Source organism: Chiloscyllium plagiosum, unplaced genomic scaffold (genome assembly GCF_037043375.1).
Source record: "Chiloscyllium plagiosum isolate Xiang-an unplaced genomic scaffold, Cpla_swu_hap1 HiC_scaffold_22, whole genome shotgun sequence".
Taxonomy (NCBI): domain Eukaryota; kingdom Metazoa; phylum Chordata; class Chondrichthyes; order Orectolobiformes; family Hemiscylliidae; genus Chiloscyllium; species Chiloscyllium plagiosum.
In genome coordinates, this window is record NW_028270160.1 from 2,006,323 (window position 1) to 2,028,355 (window position 22,033).

General features: G+C 42.2%; 1 protein-coding gene across 2 annotated transcripts in view; it reads right to left on the minus strand.

Moving 5' to 3' along the window:
- Window positions 1-1,383: 1,383 nt before the first annotated feature.
- The window catches only part of rbm20 (RNA binding motif protein 20), a 325,960-nt gene continuing 305,310 nt past the window's right edge, over window positions 1,384-22,033 (minus strand). Inside the window, exon 14 of one of the 2 annotated variants that reach the window (XM_043713177.2) lies at window positions 1,384-2,919. In XM_043713177.2, the coding sequence (XP_043569112.2) occupies window positions 2,797-2,919 (123 nt within the window). In that variant the 3' untranslated portion in view covers window positions 1,384-2,796. The remainder of the gene's footprint in view (window positions 2,920-22,033) is intronic. The other variant, XM_087998710.1, reaches the window with a different exon arrangement.

Consider the following 22,033-nt stretch of genomic DNA (forward strand, 5'->3'; position numbering starts at 1 on the left):
GAACTGAGGGAATTCTAAACCCCCCTGTTTATACTGGTCAGCCAGGGCTTTCTGGTTGGGATTGTTAAATGGACCAATCAAGGATCTCATTGTGACTGAGATCCACCTGGTTCCAATCACTACAGCTCAGATTATGATCTCATTGAAGGTGGAATAGGCTCGAGGGGCTGAATGGCCTCGTCATGTTCCTATGTAGGATGTTGGACTTACACTGAGAAAGCCCTCATTTAAGAGAGGTTACAACATTATTATGAAATATACAACATGAAAAGTTAACAATGAGCTGAGTTATAGGGAATGTCCTCACAGAAACACAGTTAGGGCAAGGACGACTTGATATTTCATCACTTCTTGATATTGTCACAGATCTATCATGCTGCAACACACTGCTAATGTTTATTTCTAGCCATTTCCTTGTGAGAAAGACAACCGTTTGACAAAAAAATCAGTAAAATACAGAAGACTAAAATACCAAATGTTTGTGGTTTGACCTTTTGTACTTGATTCCTGTTTCCCATCTGTGCTGCAATACAACTGTCAAGAATATTTTTTTTAATCTTTGTTGTTGTGCTGTAGTTTTAGTTCAGCGTTATTGAAAAGGAATCAGTTACAGTGAGCTAAGAGTTGGTTGCAATGTAACTATAAATGATTCAAATAAGTTGGATCACCAAGACCATTGAAACTTCAAGGCAGAAAAATCATTGGCAGTTTAGAAATTAAATGCAATATGTTTTCTATGTCAAAGTTGTTACTGTGTTATTGAATATGATCTCATACACTTTGAACAGAAACCCACAAAACCAATAATTTCTTCATCTTAAATACAACTAGATTTCGATCTTTTTTCTGCTCAGTTGTCTTATGGTTTCTTTGTCATAACCTTCCTCAGAACATTCCACTTTCCAGTTGATTTCTATACATGAGCATTTAATTTATACACTTTTTGGAGTGCTGCTTATGTTGCTTTAGACTGGACCTCAAACGAGGATCAGAACAGTCAGGAATATTACTGACACAGATGAATAGCTGCAGAGTGGATACAAACGTGCAGAAACAGAACCAGCAGAAAAGAGACCAGCAAAGAGAGACAGGTGGAAAGGTGGAGCTTGTGAGTGGGGATAAGCACGAAACATGGTCTGACAGGCAGAGAATTGGCTTCTTTGATGTGGATAATCAGCATCCCAGGTGGCTCAGAATATAACAAAGGTGTTGGCAACAATCTGTAACTTCCAGAAGACTTGCTGTCAAATATGACCAGTCATAGATCATACAATTCCTACAGTGTGGAAACAGGCCATTTGGCCCAACAAGTCCACACCTACCTTCTAAAGAGTATCCCTCCCAGACCCACTCCCCTACCTTTTAACTCTACATTTACCCCGACTAACACATCTAACCTACACATCCCTGAACACTACGGGCAATTTCCCATGGCCAATTCACCTGACCTGCACATCTTTGGATTGTGGAAGGAAACCGGTGCACCCGGAGGAAACCCACGCAGACACGGGGAGAATGTGCAAACTCCACACAGCCACCAAAGTCAACATGGCCTTGACCATTCCTACCTCTGGAGACTTCCAGGGTTCTGCCACAGGCACATGTGGCAATGTTAGTCAATCAGATGAACTTCCAATGTATTGATGTGCGGCCCAATGCAACTTGATAATTAGATATTTATATAGCTTGTGAGCAGAATTCTAAAGTAGGTTTCCTTGTGCTTTTATCCTGAGATGGACCAACCTGCTGAATGTTTTCATACCTGTAACCAAGTTAACTGTGGTTGCTGGACACTCCATGCAATATTTGTTCATGACAAACTTCATAAACCCTCATATTGAAGTCTAGTAGCACTATAATGAATGTCCTATCGCTACCAGAAGAATATAAGGTCCTCAGAAAACTGCAGGGTTGGTTGAGGTTCCAGAGCTAGGAGGTACAGGACTATGGAGGGATCAGAACATTAGTCTGAGAATTTTAAATTTGAGATGTTGGAGCTAATGTAAGTCAGTGAATAGAGGGGCAATGGATGAATGGATGACAGCGAGTTGTGTTTTAAATGATACAAACAGACTTGGTTGTGGTATCAAATATGCTCAAATAAACATATGGAATGCAGTTTTTAGCTAGCATGTAAAAATGGTCATTGGACTAAGTGACAGAGGGTTTCTGACATCTGAACATAGTTTTATATTCACTTCTGGAATGTCTGCATTCCTGGTTGGACCAGCGTTTATTGCTGAGCTAAAGGACAAGAACAAGAAACGCCTTTGAATGCAATAAAATAATCAATTTCAATCTTTAAATAATTTTTAAAATTAAATTCATATCTGTTTTCCTGATACAACTTTCTAAATAACTGTATTTCCTAATTAGTGCTTCTAATAAATTATACAGTATTGGAAAAAAAATCTAATTTTAATTATCTGCTCTTGAATCAAGCAACATGTCATTTAGACATAAATTAGTTATCCATATGAAATGGTCCAAGTAAAATTCTTTCATCAAACCAATACATTTAGTATGATCAGAGTGAAAATTAGAAACTAGAAATTCCCTGAATATGATTTGCCTGGTCAATGAAGAATAAGGATAAAGATATGTTTCTAAAGTACTGCAATAATTGAAAGGATCATCTCCCTTTCTCTCTCTCACTTTCTCTGATTATCAATCCTTCCTTAGCTTCATGTGGCACTTATGTATCACATCCTGGAACATGATTGTTAAGAACTAAGCTTTTGGTTCCATTAGTTCCTTGATATTGGAGCCTCTCAGGTTTAATCCGAGCTGGATGTTTCAGGATGGACTCGATTTTTTATTTTCAAACTGTGGCATGATCCCAACTTCCTCCTCTGCTCCAGAACTACTGGCTTTTTCACCTTCCTTCAGGCTTTCTTCAGCTAACTGCGATAGGTATTTCTGTGACAAAAAGAAAAGTCTTTCATAAGTAAATAAGCACTTAGAAAAAGTCAAACTAAAACCTGTGCAAACATGGTGCAACTTACAAAACTGATCATAATTGGGTCACACTGATTTCTGTCTCGTTCATTTAAAACTAATCCCGAACATTTAAATTCTGACTGCCAATAGGTTTGTTCTCAGAAGATAATATTCAAAAAATGTTAAATATATACGTCTTAAATATTCAGATGCTAGTTATATCCCCTTATGAGTGTTATCTCTACCAACTCTGAACTTGTCAAATCACCCAGTGAACGATTACATGTTGAACAAAGTGCAGCATCTTAATTCTGGAAATTAAATTTAAAGTATTTTTGACTGATTCTTAAGAAGGGAGAATTTGCATTTATAAAGCACCTTTTATGACCTTTGTATGTCCTAAAGCATCTGATAGACAAAGATTTGCTATTGTAGTTTAGTCACAAATATAATTTTGCAGAAATTTTCAACTGGCCCTACAAACTTGATTGAGTTTTTTGAGGAAGTAACAAAGAGGATTGATGAGGGCAGAGCAGTGGATGTGATCTATATGGACTTCAGTAAGGCGTTCGACAAGGTTCCCCATGGGAGACTGATTAGCAAGGTTAGATCTCATGGAATACAGGGAGAACTAGCCATTTGGATACAGAACTGGCTCAAAGGTAAAAGACAGAGGGTGGTGGTGGAGGGTTGTTTTTCATACTGGAGGTCTGAGACCAGTGGAGTGCCACAAGGATCGGTGCTGGGCCCTCTACTTTTTGTCATTTACATAAATGATTTGGATGTGTGCGTAAGAGGTACAATCAGTAAGTTTGCAGATGACACCAAAATTGGAGGTGTAGTGGACAGCGAAGAGGCTTACCTCAGATTACAATAGGATCTGGACCAGATGGGCCAATGGGCTGAGAAGTGGCAGATGGAGTTTAATTCAGATAAATGTGCGGTGCTGCATTTTGGGAAAGCAAATCTTAGCAGGACTTATACACTTAATTGTAAGGTCCTAGGGAGTGTTGCTGAACAAAGAGACCTTGGAGTGCAGGTTCATAGCTTCTTGAAAGTGGAGTCGCAGGTAGATAAGATAGTGAAGGCTGCGTTTGGTATGCTTTCCTTTATTGGTCAGAGTATTGAGTACAGGAGTTGGGAGGTCATGTTGCGGCTGTACAGGACATTGGTTAGGCCACTGTTGAAATATTGCATGCAATTCTGGTCTCCTTCCTATCGGAAAGATGTTGTGAAACTTGAAAGGGTTCAGAAAAGATTTACAAGGATGTTGCCAGGGTTGAAGGATTTGAGCTATAGGGAGAGGCTGAACAGGCTGGGGCTGTTTTCCCTGGAACGTCGGAGGCTGAGAGGTGACCTTATAGAGGGTTACAAAATTATGAGGTGCATGGATAGGGTAAATAGACAAAGTCTTTTCCCTGGGGTGGGGGAGTCCAGTACTAGAGGGCATAGGTTTAGGGTGAGAGGGGAAAGATATAAAAGAGACCTTAGGGGCAACCTTTTCACATAGAGGGTGGTACATGTATGGAATGAGCTGCCAGAAGAAGTGGTGGAGGCTGGTACAATTGCAACATTTAAGAGGCATTTGGATGGGTATATGAATAGGAAGGGTTTGGAGGGATATGGGCCGGGTGCTGGCAGGTGGGACTAGATTAGGTTGGGACATCTGCTCGGCATGGACGGGTTGGACCGAAGGGTCTGTTTCTATGCTGCACATCTCTGTGACTCTATAAAAATGGACAAGTTACTAAATCTCGCAGTCTGCTTCTATTCTAATAATTTTTAAAATAGTACAGATTCCTCAGCTCAGTAGTACTGTACTATTGGCATCAATACAACACACAAAAATGTGTAGGCTCCTTCACTGCTATCTTGAAGAAAGCACAAAGAGTTACAAAATAAAACAAAGAACTGTGGATGCTTGAGGTCTGAAACAAACAAAAACTGAAATTATTAGGGATACTCAACAGGACTGTGGAGACAAAATAGAATGAAAGTATTAAATCCAGGATCCTTCTTCAGAACTAGAAAATATCTCTGTCTCAATCAGACAGGACTCACATAAATCTCCTTAACTAATAAGCTCCAATATATTGTGTTTGACACAACAATATGCCAAAAAAATTATCTGAACAATAAGACATGGAACAGAATATAATCCTTACTGGGCCTAATCAATGTTGATGGGATTAGGCAGAAATGTATGTTTTTTGGGCTGTGTCAGTTTCCTCAGGTTTCTGTGGTGGTTTTCTCTCCACGGGGCATAGCGAGTATTCTCACTACATCTTACCAACACAATTTGTTAACTACTAACCCCGCACATAGGTGTCTCTCCAATATTCTACCACTTGCTGAACCTGGAATAACCTGGAATAATCCTGAACCAGGATATCCCAGAATGGATTTATAATCCTGACACTGACCACATCTTTAAGATCCAGCATGCAATGGTCCACCTCTGTCATTCCAAACCTTCCCCACACAATCTCTGACATTTGCTCAGACGTGGCATGAGAAGGGAAAGTTCCGTGGGAGAGCCAGTGGCCCAGTGGTATTCACTGGACTATTACTCCAGAAATTAAGCTAATGTCTGAGGACCTAGGTTCAAATTCCACCAAAGCAATTGGTAGAATTTGAGTTCAATAAAGATTCTGGAATTCAGGGCCTAATTATGATGATGAAACCATTGTCAATTGTCAGAAAATCTCATCTGGTTCACTAATGTCCTTTAGGGAAGGAAACTGCATCCTTGTCTGGGCAACATGTGACTCCAGGACCCACAGCAATGTGGTTGACTCTTAACTGCCCTCTGGGCAATTAAGAATGGGCAGTAAATGCTGATTTAGCCAGAGATGCCCTCATCTTGTGAGTGAGTAAAGTAAATAATTGGCGCACTCTGCTTTGTGGGTCAGGTCCTGCTGAATGGGATTGTACAGAGTCATCACTTCCTCCTCCCGAGGACATACAATGGAAGACCATGCCAGCTTGCTCCAAGGTTCAAGACTAATGCCCGGCACTGTAGGAAGAATTTTTTTATTCATTCACGGGATGTAGGCATCATCAGCTCGGCCTGCATTTCAATAACCTTCTCCACTATGTCAGCACAAGTGCGACTATCTTATTTCTGATTTCTCACACTCACTAATCTCCCAGCGAAGCTTGTGGCCTACCTGCGACATCTTCTCTCGCTCACTGTCACACACTGAAATCCCCAACTCCACTGATGCTGCAGTCGCTCAGCGCTGCCTACTCACGCACTTAGTGAGGACATCTCACTGCCTGCACCAACACTACCGGCTGTGCTACCCACTTTCCGCTTCATTAATACCCTTCTCTCTCTCATTTCAGGAGGAAAATAGCCCATAACATGGCAGAAGGAGTCAAGATGGTGGGGTGGGAGGATGCTGACTGACCATGTCCAAGCCCCTGGATGGTTATCGGAGGTTGCCCTTGACTCACTGTACCAGAATCATCTGACAAAAGGCTTGACTGAGGCCTACTAACAACTACGACAGGTTTCCTGGCTTTATGCCTACATCAAACAGAGACATGGAGGAGCAGACTGGGATGAAGAGTTTGGAAAGATGCAGAAGTAAAAGGGTTATTGTCATGGTGACTTTAACTACCCTAATGTTGACTGGAATCTCCTTAGTTCAAATAGTTTGGATGGAACAGTTTTTGTCAGGAGTGTCCAGGAAGGATTCCTGACTCAATATGTAGATAGGCTGACTAAAGGGGAGGCCATATTGGATTTGATGCTTGGCAATGAACCATGCCAGGTGTCAGATCTCTCGTTGGGAGGGCATTTTGGTAATAGTGATCACAATGCCATGACTTTTACTATAGTCATGGAGAGGGTGAGGAGCAGACGGTATGGGAAGGTATTTAATTGGGGACAGGGGAATTACAATGCTATTAGGCAGGAACTGGGGCACCTAAACTAAGACCAAATGTTCTCAGGGAAATGCACAACAGAAATGTGGAGGTTGTTTAGGGAGGAGAAAGTGAGGTCTGCAGATGCTGGAGATCAAAGTTGAAACTTTATTGCTGGAACAGCACAGCAGGTCAGGCAGCATCCAGGGAACAGGAGATTCGAGCACTTGCTGATAGTGCTGGACAGGTTGTCCCACTGAGGCAAGGAAGGGATGGTAGTTTGAGAGTACCTTGGGTGACAAGGGATGTGGAAAATCTAGTCAAGAAGGAGAAGGAAGCTTACTTAAGGTTGAAGAGGCAAAGATCAGACAGGGCTCTAGAGGGTTACAGGGTAGTCAGGAAGGAACTGAAGAATGGACTTGAGAGCTAGAAGGGAGCATGAGCTTCAGCAGGTAGGATTAAGGAAAACCCGAAAGCGTTCTACACTAACATGAAGAACAAGAGGATGGTCAGAGTGAGGGTAGGGCCGATGAGGGAGAGTGGAGGGAACTTGTGCCTGGTGTCAGAGGAGGTAAGAAAGGCCCTTAATGAATAATTTGCTTCAAGGTTCACTAGTGTGAGGGACCTTGACATTTCTGAGGACAGCATGAAACAGACTGATACGCTGGAACAGGTTGATGTACTGAAAAGTTTGAAAAACATGAGGTTAGATAAACCCCCTGGGCCAGATGGGATATATCCAAGTTTACTACAGGAAGTGAGGGAACACATTGCTGTGCCTTTGGTGATGATCTTTGTGTCCTCACTGTCCACTGGAGCAGTGCAAGATGATTGGAGGGTGGAAAATGTTATTCCCTTGTTCAAGAAAGGGAATAGGGATAATCCTGGGAATTACAGACCAGTCAGTCTTACGTCAATGGTGGGTAATGTATTGGAGAGAACTCTGAGAGTCAGGATTTATGATTACTTGGAAAACCATAATCTGATTAGAGACAGTCAGCATGGCTTTGAGAGAGGTAGGTCTTGTCTCACAAGCCTCACTGAATTCTTTGAGGATGTGACAAAACACATTGATGAAGGTAGAGCAGTGGATTTGGTGTACATGGATTTTAGCAAGGTGTTCGATATGGTTCCCCAAGGTAGGCTCATTCAGAACGTAAGGAGGCATGGGATACAGGGAATTTTGGCTGTCTGGATATAGAGTTGAGAGTATGGTGCTGGAAAAGCACAGCAGGTCAGGCAGCATCCGAGGAGCCCTGAAACGTTGATTTTCCTGCTCCTCGGATGCTGCCTGACCTGCTGTGCTTTTCCAGCACCGCACTCTCGACTCTAATGTCCAGCATCTGCAGTACTCACTTTCGCCTGGATATAGAATTGGCTGGCCCATAGAAGACAGAGGGTGGTGGTAGAGGGAAATTATCCAGCCTGGAGCTCAGTGACCAATATTGTTCCACAGAGATCTGTTCTGGGGCCTCTGTTCTTTGTGATTTCCATAACTGACTTGGATGAGGAAGCAGAAGGGTGGGTTAGTAAGTTTACCAATGACATGAAGGTTGGTGGAGTGGTGGATAGTGTGGAGGGCTGTTGTAGGCTGCAACGGAACATTGACAGGATGAGGAAGTAGAAGGGTGGGTTGATCAGTGATCACTGATCATCCTACTGGGCTGATCAGTGGCAGATGGAGTTCAACCTTGAAACATGAAGTGATTCATTTTGAAGGTCAAATTTGAATGCAGAATACAGGGTTAAAGCCAGGATTCTTGGCAGTGTGGAAGAACACCGGGATCTTGGGGTCCATGTCCATAAATCCCTCAAAGTTGCCACCCAAGGTGATAGGGTTGTTAAGAAGGCATATGATGTGTTGGCTTTCATTAGCAGGGAGATGGAGTTTAAAAGCCACGAGGTTATGCTGTAGCTCTATAGACCACACTTGGAATATTGTGTTCAGTTCTGGTTGCCTCATTATTGGAAGAATGTGCAAGCTTTAGGAAAGGTGCAGAGGAGATTTACCAGGATGCTGCCTGGACTGGAGGGTATGTCGCATGAAGAAAGGTTGAGGGAGCTAAGGCTTTTCTCATTGGAACGAAGAAGGGTGAGAGGTGACTTGATAGAGATGTACACGATGTTGAGAGGCACAGATAGAGTGAATAGTCAGATAATTTTTCCCAGGGCAGAAATAACTATCACAAAGGGACATAATTTTAAGGTGACTGGAGGAAAGTTTAGGGGAGATGTCAGAGGTAGGTTCTTTACACAGAGAGTGGTGTGTGTGTGAAATGCACTGCCAGCGGTGGGAGTAGAGTCAGAGACATTAGGGGCATTTAAGCAAACCTTGGATAGGCACATTGCACAATGAAGGGTATGTAGGTTAGTTTGATCTTAGTGTTGGACAAAAGGCTGGCACAATATCAAGGGCCGAAGGGCCTGTACTGTGTTGTACTGTTCTACATTTGATGTTCTAAATGTGCATGAAAACAGCAGTATTGTGAGCCTGGTATCTGTGGCTGAGGTACAAGCTGCAAAAACACCCAGCAAGCCAGGGATGCTGGGAGCATGCAGGTAGGCATAAAGTAAGTGAATGCTAAGAATGCAAATGAGTTCCCAGAGATGCAGCCTGGTGCAGCCCCTGAACTGAATGTGTCCCTGAGCACACAGTGTCCTTATTGTAGTGTTACAATGAGAGATACTGGGGCAATGTTGAAGGCAGAGTATTCTGTAAGTGGATCAGAGATGTGCCAGGAAGGTTCTTCAGGGTTGGCACATGTTGGATGCCAATGGCAGTGGACATAAGGGGTGTGTGGCTGGTGCCCATGCAGAATGCCCAGAGATGTTGGTGCCCAGTGTCCAATCTGGAATCGTGTGGAACAAACAGGGAGCTGAACGTGCCAGATCCGTGCTCTGATTTCAACATTGAGGATTCTTGATGTTTAGTTTTGCCTGCAGTGCATGGTGGGATTGGAAGCTGTGTTTCAGTAAGGCATGGTGAGCATATTAAAAGTCATTAATAATCAATAATCCTTGTTAATAAGAATTTCCTCCTGCCCCATTGAGAATAACCTTGTTTCCACACCCGGAACTTCGTTTGAAGATGCAATGTGTTAATCCCGAAGTTGAGATAGGCCTCACTGGATTTCTCAGACGATTCTGTCCCACATCTTCCTATCCCCTATTTAGGCCCCTATAAGAATCCACCCAATAAAGGTATACAAAAACAAATCTCTAAACACTATTATTAGCTTAGACTGTGGATCTCCTATAACATTGCACCATTTTACAGGTTAAAGTATTATGGGGAGCAATAGGGAGGTAATTGCAGGAACCATGTCCCATCCACAGATTAACTGAAATCTTTCAGTTTGTGGGCACAAAGGTTTTGCCCTGCACCCCCACCACTACCACCATCTTTTCAAACATATCCTGGCTACACACCAGGGGCCGTTCCAGGCAACTTGTCAAAACAGTACTTCAATGATATCATTCCCTGCAGTCTTACACTGAATTTTCAAATTGCAAATACTCCACCCAGTTTCAGTTCTCCCAAGGAGATTGATGTCTGACATTTACTGAAGCATTTTGCAAGGGAAACTCAAAGCTTTAGCTTCACTGCATCACATTACATTTTGTTGTCTGGTTTGCTTAAATTAGATATCCTAAAGTGATCTATTCCCATTTGCCAGCACTTGGCCCCTATCCCTCTAAACCCTTCCTATTCATATACCCATCCAGATGCCTCTTAAATGTTGTAATCATACCAGCCTCCACCACATCCTCTGGCAGCTCATTCCATACATGCACCACCCTCTAGGTGAAAAAGGTGCCCCTTAGGTCTCTTTTATATCTTTCCCCTCTCATTCTAGACCTATGCCCTCTAGTTGTGGACTCCCCCACCCCAGGGAAAAAGACTTTGTCTATTTATCCTATCCATGCTCCTCATGATTTTATAAACATCTATGAGGTCACCCCTCAGCCTCCAACACTCCAGGGAAAACAGTCCCAGCCTGTTCAGCCTCTTCTAATAGCTCAAATCCTCCAACCCTGGCAATATCCTTTTAAATCCTTTCTGAACCCTTTCAAGTTTAACAACGAATTTTCTATATCAGGGAGACCAGAACTGCACGTAATATTCCAACAGTGGCCTAACCAATGTCCTGTACAACCACAACATGACCTCCTGACTCCTGCACTATATGCACTGACCAATAAAAGCAAGCATACCAAACGGTCTCTTCACCACCTGTCTAAATGTGACTCAGTTCAAGGAATTATGAACCTATATCCGAACATGCGTCTCTTTGTTCGTCAACACTTCCCAGGGCCCTCCCATTCACTGTATACATCCTGCCCTGATTTGCCTCACCAAAATGCAGCACCTCACATTTATCTAAATTAAACTCCATCTGCCACTCCTTGGCCCATTTGCCCATCTGATCAAGGTCCCATTGTACGCTGAGATAACCTTCTTCACTGTCCAATTCACCATCTGCAAACATATTAACCACACCTGCTATATTCTCATCTAAATCATTGATATAAATGACAAAAAGCAGTGGACCCACAGCGATCCTTATGGCTCACTGCTGGTCGCAGGCCTCCAGTCTGAAGAGCAACCCTCCACAACCACCATGAGTCTTCTTTCTTCGAACCAATTTTGTACCCAAATGGCTAGTCATCCCTGGATTCTTTGTGATCTAACCTTACTAACCAGAATCTTTTCGACATCATCTCCAATGCTGTAAAAGTGTGGAGTTGGATAATGATTTGATCATAAGACCATAAGACCATAAGACATAGGAGCGGAAGTAAGGCCATTCGGCCCATCAAGTCCACTCCACCATTCAATCATGACTGTTGGGCATTTCAACTCCACTTACCCGCATTCTCCCCATAGCCCTTAATTCCTTGTGACATCAAGAATTTATCAATTTCTGCCTTGAAGACATTTAGCGTCCCAGCCTCCACTGCACTCTGCGGCAATGAATTCCACAGGCCCACCACTCTCTGGTTGAAGAAATGTCTCCGCATTTCTGTTCTGAAGTTACCCCCTCTAATTCTAAGGCTGTGTCCACGGGTCCTAGTCTCCTCGCTTAACGGAAACAATTTCCTAGCGTCCACCCTCTCCAACCCATGTATTATCTTGTAAGTTTCTATTAAATCTCCCCTTAATCTTCTAAACTCCAATGAATACAATCCCAGGATCCTCAGCCGTTCCTCATATGTTAGACCTACCATTCCAGGGATCATCCATGTGAATCTCCGCTGGACACACTCCAGTGCCAGTATGTCCTTCCTGAGGTGTGGGGACCAAAACTGGACACAGTATTCCAAATGGGGCCTAACCAGAGCTTTATAAAGTCTCAGTAGCACAACAGTGCTTTTATATTCCGACCCTCTTGAGATAACTGACAAAATTGCATTCGCTTTCTTAATCACGGACTCAACCTGCATGTTTACCTTTAGAGAATCCTCAACTAGCACTCCCAGATCCCTCTGTACTTTGGCTTTATGAATTTTATCACCGTTTAGAAACTAATCCATGCTTCTATTCTTTTTTCCAAAGTGCAAGACCTCGCATTTGCTCACATTGAATTCCATCAGCCATTTCCTGGACCACTCCTCCAAACTGTCTAGATCCTTCTGCAGCCTCCCCACTTCCTCAGTACTACCTGCCTGTCCACCTAACTTTGTATCATCGGCAAACTTCGCTAGAATGCCCCCAGTCCCTTCATCCAGATCATTAATATATAATGTGAACAGCTGCGGCCCCAGCACTGAACCCTGCAGGACACCGCTTGTCACCAGCTGCTATTCTGAAAAAGAACTTTTTATCCCAACTCTCTGCCTTCTGTCAGACAGCCAATCCTCAATCCATACCAGTAGCTCACCTCGCACACCATGGGCCCTCACCTTGCTCAGCAGCCTCCCGTGTGGCACCTTATCAAAGGCCTTTTGGAAGTCTATGTAGACCACATCCACTGGGTTTCCCCGGTCTAACCTACTTGTCACCTCTTCAAAGAATTCCAACAGGTTTGTCAGGCACGACCTCCCCTTACTACAACCATGTTGACTTGTTCTAATCCGACCCTGCTCGTCCAAGAATTTAGAAACCTCATCCTTAATGATGGATTCTAGAATTTTACCAACAACCGAGGTTAGGCTAATTGGCCTATAATTTTCCATCTTTTGTCTTGATCCTTTCTTGAACAAGGGGGTTACAACAGCGATCTTCCAATCATCCGGGACTTTCCCTGACTCCAGTGACTTTTGAAAGATCTCAACCAACGCCCTGCTATTTCCTCAGCCACCTCCCTCAGAACTCTAGGATGTAACCCATCTGGGCCAGGAGATTTATCAATTTTAAGACCTTTTAGCTTTTCTAGCACTTTCTCTTTTGTAATGGCAACCATACTCAACTCAGCCCCCTGACTCCCTTTAATTGTTGGGATATTACTCATGTCTTCCACTGTGAAGACTGATGCAAAGTACTTATTACGTCCTCCTGTTATTTCCTTATCTCCCATCACTAGGCTTCCAGCATCAGTTTGAAGTGGCTCAATGTCTACTTTTGCCTGTCATTTGTTTCTTATGTATTGAAAGAAACTTTTACTATCATTTCTAATATTACTGGCTAGCCTACCTTCATATTTGATCCTCTCCTTCCTTATATCTCTCTTTGTTATCCTCTGTTTGTTTTTGTAGCCTTCCCAATCTTCTGATTTCCCAGTGCTCTTGGCCACTTTATAGGATCTCTCTTTTTCTTTGATAGATTTCCTGACTTCCTTTGTCAGCCATGGCTGTCTAATCCCTCCCAGGATAATCTTTCTCCTCTTGGGGATGAACCTCTGTACAGTGTCCTCAATTATACCCACAAACTCCTGCCATTTTTGCTCTACTGTCTTCTCCGTTAGGCTCTGCTTCCAGTCTATTTTCGTCAGTTCCTCTCTCATGCCCTCATAATTACCTTTATTTAACTGTAACACCATTACATCCGATTTTGCCTTCTCTCTTTCAAACTGCAGACTGAACTCTACCATATTATGATCGTTGTTTCCTAAGTGTTCCCTTACTTTAAGATCTTTTATAAAGTCTGGTTCATTACATAGCACCAGATCCAGAATAGCCTGCTCCCTTGTGGGCTCCATGACAAGCTGTTCCAAAAAGCCATCCTGTAAGCATTCCATGAATTCCCTTTCTTTGGATCCACTGGCAACATTATTTACCCAGTCCACCTGCATTGTGACCTTGCCTTTCTGACTTGCCTTCTCTATTTCCCGGTACATGTTGCGCCCCTGGTCCTGACCACTGTTAGGAGGTCTGTACATAACTCCCACTATGGTTTTTTTGCCTTTGTGATTCCTCAATTCCACCCACACAGACTCCACATCATCCGATGCTATGTCATTCAGTGCCATAGATTTAATTTTGTCCTTAACTAACAAGGCAACCCCGCCCCCTCTGCCCACCTCCCTGTCTTTTCGATAAGTTGAAAACCTTGGATGTTTAACTGCCAGTCCTGACCCCCCTGTAACCACGTCTCTGTGATGCCTACCACATCATAATCATTCACGATGATCTGTGCCATTAGTTCATCTGCTTTGTTATGAATGCTACAAGCATTCAGGTAAAGTGCCTTAATGCTAACTTTATTATCATTAGAGATATTGGAAGTCATAAGATGTCCTAAGTTATCCTTCCTTTTTGCTGCATTCCCAGTCTGTCTCAAGTTTAAATCTGCCTGCGCATATGCTATCCTGCCGCTTATCTTTCCATTTAACTCCATACTCTCTATCGTTTTCACTTTCCCTTCCCCTCAACTCAGAAGTTTAAAGTCCTACTGACCACCCTATTTATCCTCTTCGCTAGAACATTGGTACCTGATCGGTTCAGGTGGAGACCGTCCCAACGGTACAGATCCCCCCTGTTCCAAAACTGATGGCAATGCCCCATGAAGTGGAATCCCTCTTTCCCACACCAATCACTTAGCCACGTGTTTACTTCCCTAATTTTCTTATCCCTATGCCAATTGGCACGTGGCTCGGGCAGTAATCCGGAGATTATGACCCTTGAGGACCTGTACTTCAATTTCCTTCCTAGTGCTTGATAATCCCCAAACAGGTCCTCCACCCTAGCTTTGCCTATGTTGTTAGTCCCAACATGGACCACAACAACTGGATCCTCCCCCTCCCGCTCCAATATCCTTTCAAGCCGGTCGGAGATGTCCCGCACCCTGGCACCGGGCAGGCAACACACCATGCGAGACTCCCGATCCGGCTTGCAAAGGATACGATCTGTCCCCCTAATTAGAGAATCCCCTATAACCACTACTTGTCTTTTTGCTCCCCCCTCTTGAATGGCCTTCTGCACCATGGTGCCGTGGTCAGCTGGCTCATCCTGTCCAGATGAGTACTATGTCAAGTTTCACAATAATTTTCATCTTTTTTTGTTCCCGCAGAATTGAACAAGATTACATGGAAGAGACAATTCACGTGATATAGAAGTGCTTCGGGATTATGGAAGAAACTTAGGGAAACACAGTGAATGCATATCTTTACTCAGTAGATCTGATAACAAATCCAAATTTTCAAACAAAATAATACAAGAGAATGGATAGAATTTGATAATATTGCAAGAGCATGCAACATTACCGAGCTTCATGTATTAATCATGAAATGGAGGCAGCAATATCCAGCAGAAGAATGCATATCCCAGGAAAATTTATTGACAACTTTATACACTGTCCGAATCTTGTGATTAGACCGACTCATGACCAGAACTAATTCACGATAGAATTGTAAATGGAATTTCTAATTTTTCTCTTTTAGTTATGTGACTTTCAAAAGGGGATCTCACATTGAAAAGAGCCATCCTGATAGTGGGAGAAGTTGAAATTTCAAAACAGTAGAAGAGAATCATGGGAACAGAAAGCTGACTTAAGTTCCAGATTCTTATCATACTTTGTCACCCACCGAAGTTACAAAAATCAGCACAAAACCCCTTCAAATCTTTCAAAAGTAAGAGTTAATGTTCCAGATGTGGAGATAAAAATGACATAAACAGAAACAATGTCCAGTTTATAATGCTCAGTGAAAACTTTGAATGACACTGGGATATTTCCAGAGGATGTGCAAATGTCAAAGACAACGGCTGAAACATTGGAAAGAAAGACATCTACAGCAACCATCTTTGGAAGAAATCCAGAATATCAAGACATATCTTCATTAAAACACTTATCATTATAAACTGATGTGTCACCTGGGGAAGGTACAACTCAATCCTTCTGAGCTGCAAGAATTGGTTCATCTCAAGCAGACCGTACATGTTTATGGTATTCCAGCTAACTTTAAACTTGGTACTGGAGTGAGTGATACTATTTTGTCTAAAAATATTCCTTGATTGAAGAGAAGGAATTGAATAATCTTTTGACAGAGAACTATATGATGCAGACAGAGCACTGTTCATGATCAAGGGAATGCTGAGAGTCCTCATAAAATGCCTGTGCAAAGTCATTTCAGACCAAAGCTCTTCTGACTTGCAGCAGAAACATGTGCCTCACTCTTAAAATTCTAGACCGTCTGGTGAAGAACATAAAAAAACTGAGAAACCAAAAAGCAATGATCAAAGTAAATCTACTCAAAAAGAGGAAGACTTCAGAGGTCTCATAAGAGTATTCAAAGAACCTAAGAGAAAAAACACACCACTTGAGATTATTTGCATTGGTATCAGAGAACGTATCACAACTGACAGATCAGAAGACATCAAACAAATTTGTTCTGATCTGATTGTCAATTACCCTTGACACTACAACCTTCTGGAATCAGTCATAGATTCTTGCTACAGATGTTTCAGCTGTTAGAAGGAGGACTGAAGCAATATTATCAGCTTCACTGTTTATGATTGAACCTGATAAAACAAGGCCATTAACCAAAAAAAAGTCAAGAATGGAAAGACCACGTGAGGTACATCTCACTACAACATCACAAGGAACATTTCGTCTTTCAGAAACATGACTATTTTCTCTGACATGATTTCATCCTGTACAGGAGATAAGTGTTCAAAGGGGACATCAATGCCAGAGAATATTCTCTGTAAAGAGTCGATAGGAAAGCAAGGTGTCACCAAGGTTCCAGTGTGGCAATAAACTCTCCCTGAGAACTTCATCCTCAAGTTGTAGACTTTGAACTCAACATGGCCATCAGTTATTTCTAAAGTCAGAGACTGTGATGGGGAGGTTTGGGATAATCAGACACTTACATTCCTTTTTTAAACCAATCGGTTGAAGAAACTCAATAACCAGAAGCGAAGCTTGGGGACGATGTCACAAGACAATTAGGACCGAGAAAGGGTTAACTGTCATAAGTAGATAAAGTCTACCGTGGGATATAAATAATTGATCGCAGAAGAACTAATCAGTTTTCCGAGAGTTGCAGAGATTCTTTATTTGTTGTAACTGGATCCTAGCCAGTTTGTGAGTTATTCTTGGTTTTAACAGCAAATACCTAAAGTAGTGACACGTGTTTACTCTTAAGTTGAGCCTGGTGTCTTACAAGAGACAATCAAGTATCACAGCTATAATATAACTAGCTACTAAGTGAGATGGAACAAACCTTTACCGTTTAAACAAAACAGAGTTACATCCGGCTGAAGATATCTTGTGGTCTTCCTTCCCTCCTTGGCAACATTATCTCGACTAAGTCCAATAAGGAGGATTGGTGGCAGTGAATTCACCCTCAACATGTGACATTGCAGGAAGCCAACATTATAGGATTGAGAAGACAGACTTAAGATGATTTGGGGATGGCGGTATTGGACTGGGGTGTACAAAGTTACAAATCACACGACACCAGGTTATAGTCCAACAAGTTTAATTGGAAGCACTAGCTTTCAGAGTGCTGCTCCTTCATCAGGTGGCCGTGGAGGACACAGTTGTAAGACACAGAATTTATAGCAAAAAATTTACAGTGTGACGTAACTGAAATTATACATTGAAAAATACTTTGATTGTTTGTTTAGACTCTCATCTGTTAGAATGACCATGATAGTTTCACTTCTTTTATATGTAAATCACAAAACTTTTTTAAAAGTTACATTCTCAGGTTAAAACTGTAACAATTGGTGTCAGTGCAGACAAGATGTTGAGATGTTGAAGGTGTTAGCCCCCTGTGTTCCCTGTCTATGCTATGATGTTTAGACTGATTCTAATCTAAAAAATGAGTTAACAGAGTCTTACATGGATTCATGCAGTTTTTGAGCAAAGTACAATGTAACTCTGCAATTACAAATCCACCCCACAAACGTGTATGTGTGTGTATATGTGTATCTGGGGTAGGGGTTTGTGAGTGTCTGTGAGAGAGAATGCATGTGTGTGTGTGAGTTTAAGATGAACAATGAAAGGCCAGGAGCAATAGGAGAAATCTTTGTTCTTACTCAGCATGGTTTAGGATCTGGAGTTCATTACCTAAGAACGTGGTTGAGGTAAAGTTTAATTCTGGCTTTCAAAAAAGGAATTGGATAATCATACAAAGAGAAAAATCATGGCTGCAGGAAAAGGCATGGGAATGGGATTAGCTGAGTTACTCTTGGATGGAGCTGACATGGGCATGTCAGACTGAATGGCCTCTTTGTGTTCCATAATCATTCTACAATCCTATGACAATGCTTATTTGATCACAGATGAATTGCAGGAGGATTGGATATTGGTGTCTCTAGTGGCCTTCTCTTCTTTCCTGTTTGTTTATTTTCTTACATTATTCGATTATTCAGCAAATATCTGTTCTTTCCCCATGAGATGGAAGAGGTTTATTTCGATAAGGCGCTACATCCAGTTACATGCTGCTGCCTCATTAAATGGAACCAGGTGAAGACAGTCAACATTACGAGTGGCCACCTGTTGTATGCTGAGTCTGGGTTAAATGAGTCACATTGTAAACATGGAGGATGCCTTCATTAGAGCACTTTTAACAATCTATTTATATTTCTACATTTACTATATGGGCAACTGTATCTCAGTAGATATATATGTAGAGGACATGATAAAGTCAGCAATCCACACCTCCTGAAGTGTTGTATTTGCTCCCTGTGGATATACACCATTAGAACTGAAGACCTTCATTTGACCCTTTGTTAATGTTAACATAGCGCCTTCAAGGGCTACCAACAGAGATATTCAATATTAGTCACCAACTGATTTTGTGCTTAATGTATTGGTCTGTTCCCAAGAAACTGTCATATAGTTACCCATCTCCATGAAAATTGGATTTGTGTCAGCTACATTTTGCTTTGACCATAGAATTAGCACATTCCAAATTTAATGAGCAACTCTATATCTTGTCAATTAGTTCAGGCTGCGCTGTGGTTTTATTTGAAGTCTGGAAGTACTAACTGGTTAGGGATTTCCAATACTGCTGAAGTGCCAGTGGTATTACAAAACCAGCTGATTTCTCCTGATCTTTTTAAAGCACAGCGTGTCTCAGTCATTAATCGCAGCAATTACATTTAACTCATTTTACACAGTTCGCACTATTCTACTGACTATCCATTACTGATTATCCATTAGCACTAAAGGAAACAAGATGCCTGAGCCAAACACTTGCGCATTTCTTAACTGTGTTAGTTTATTTATTTTAAATGCACCCTTTGCTACAATCATGAACTTGGTATCTTATAGAGTCGTAGAGTTGGTACAGCATGGAAACAGACCCTTTATTCCAACTTGTCCACGCTGACCAAATTACCTAAATTAATCTAATCCCATTTGCCAGCATTTAGCAAAATATGTTTGGAACACATAGGAGGTTGATTGAGTCTAACACAGAAATACATTGCTGTTCTTTCAGTGTCACTGGGTCAAAATCTGAACTCTCCTCCCTCAGGGTATTGTGGGTTTACCTTAGCACATGGACTGCAGTGGATCAAGAAGGCAACTCACCCCCACCTCCTCAAAGGTCAACTAGGGTCAGACAATAAATACTGACCTAGTCAGTGACACCTTCATCCCATGAGTGAATAAATAAAAGGAAAATGCAGCGAACTCCCATTGAAAAATAAATGACATGCTCATAAACCCTTTACTAAAACCACTGTAATAACAATGTAGGCTTCAATATAATTTTAATGTCTTTATTCTGCAATAAAACTTTGCAGTTTAAGTTATCCCAAGCCTAAATCCTATTGCACTCTAAATCTAATATGTAACCATGGCCATTGGCAGGACTCAGGTATTTTTGGGGCTGCACTAGCCTTTTCAAAGCAGCTGTTTGGCTTTTGCTATGTTGGTATATACATCCGAACTGTATGGATACATGGAACACAAATCAATCCATTACCACAAACTGACGGTACAAGAAGGAATGGAAAGTTATCAGTCATTGACGACCCTCTAGAATGTTGTGAGCACTGACACCAGTGGCCTTTTTAAAACATTTTGATTGATCCTTAGACTGGTCCTTACCACAGTATTCCAGTGACTGAAATCATATACATTTACAAGTTTTAATTTTTCCTCTCTCTTCTGATTGGCTCTGCTCATCTGCAATCCATTGACAACTCAGGAGCCATTTATTCAGGCGTTCACTCATACATTTTCTAATATTTTCATATTTTATTTTAGTTCTTAATTATTGTTATTGTGATAGCTTTGAAGTTGCCTTGCACCCAAAAACTATGAAGAGCTTTTATTTCTTCTATTTATTCTATAGCTTTCTAATCTCATTGGTGGGCGGCACGGTGGCACAGTGGTTAGCACTGCTGCCTCGCAGCGCCAGAGACCCGGGTTCAATTCCCGCCTCAGGCGACTGACTGTGTGGAGTTTGCACGTTCTCCCCGTGTCTGCGTGGGTTTCCTCCGGGGCTCCGGTTTCCTCCCACAGTCCAAAGATGTGCAAGTCAGGTGAATTGGCCATGCTAAATTGCCCGTAGTGTTAGGTAAAGGGGTAAATGTAGGGGTATGGGTGGGTTACGCTTCGGCGGGTCGGTGTGGACTTGTTGGGCCGAAGGGCCTGTTTCCACACTGTAAGTAATCTAAAAAATCATAGCGTTACACTTCTGTCTTGTCTGCTAATTTCTCCATCACCTTCACTTCTCGTGTTTTTAAAATCGGACCTAAATTAAGGAGCAAATTACTGCAGATCCTGGAATAAGTACTGGAAACAAAAAAATGCTGAAGATCACAAGGGGTCAGGCAGCATCTATGGAGAGAAAGCAAGATAACATTTCAAGTAGTATCAAAAGGTGACCTTGCTCTCTCTCCATAGATGCTGCCTGACCTCTTGTGATCACCGTTGAAACTTTATTGCTGGAACAGCACAGCAGGCCAGGCAGCATCCAGGGAACAGGAGATTCGACGTTTCGGGCACAGGCCCTTCTTCAGGAATGGGCACATTCGGGCACAGGCCCTTCTTGTGATCACCAGCAATTTTGTTTTCTGACCTACATCAATGTTCCAGTTTTTATATTGACTTTTTTTCCTTTTCAGTTGGTCTGATTTTCAACCTTGTCATATAATAGTCATAGAATCATAGAGTCTTACAGCACAGAGACAAGCACTTTGACCCAAACCGGTCCGTGCTGACCAAAATGTCCACCCAAGTTAACCTCGTTTCCCTGCACTTGGCCCATATCCTTCTAATCCTTTCCTACCCATGTATTTGTCTAAATGCCTTTTAGATGTTGTTAATGTACCGTCTCAACCACATCTGCTGGCTGCTCATTCCATATGCGTACCACCCTCTGTGTAAAACAGTTGCCCCTCAGGTTCCCCTTTTATTCTTTCCTCTCTAACCTTAAACTGATGCCCTCTAGTCCTTGAGTCCCCAAGCCTGGGAAAAAGACTGAGTGCATTCACCCTAACCATGCCTCTCATGATCTTATACACTTCTATAAGGTCCCCCCTCAGTCTCCTACGCTCTAAAGAAAAAAGATCCTAGCTTGTCCAACCTCTCCCTATCACTCATACTGCCGAGTCCTGGCAACATCCCTGTAATTTTCTTCTGCACTCTTTCCAGTTTAAAACCTCTTTCTTATATCAAGTGACCAAAACTTCAAGTGTGGCCTCAATAACGTCCTGTATAACTGCAACAAAACGTCCCAACTTCTATACTCAATGCACTGACTGATGAAGGCCAGTGTGTCAAAAGCCTTCTTCATTGCCCTGTCTACCTGTGGCGCAACCTTTAAAGAACTGTGAACCTAAAGACCAAAGTCCCACTGTTCCACCACACTCCTTAAGG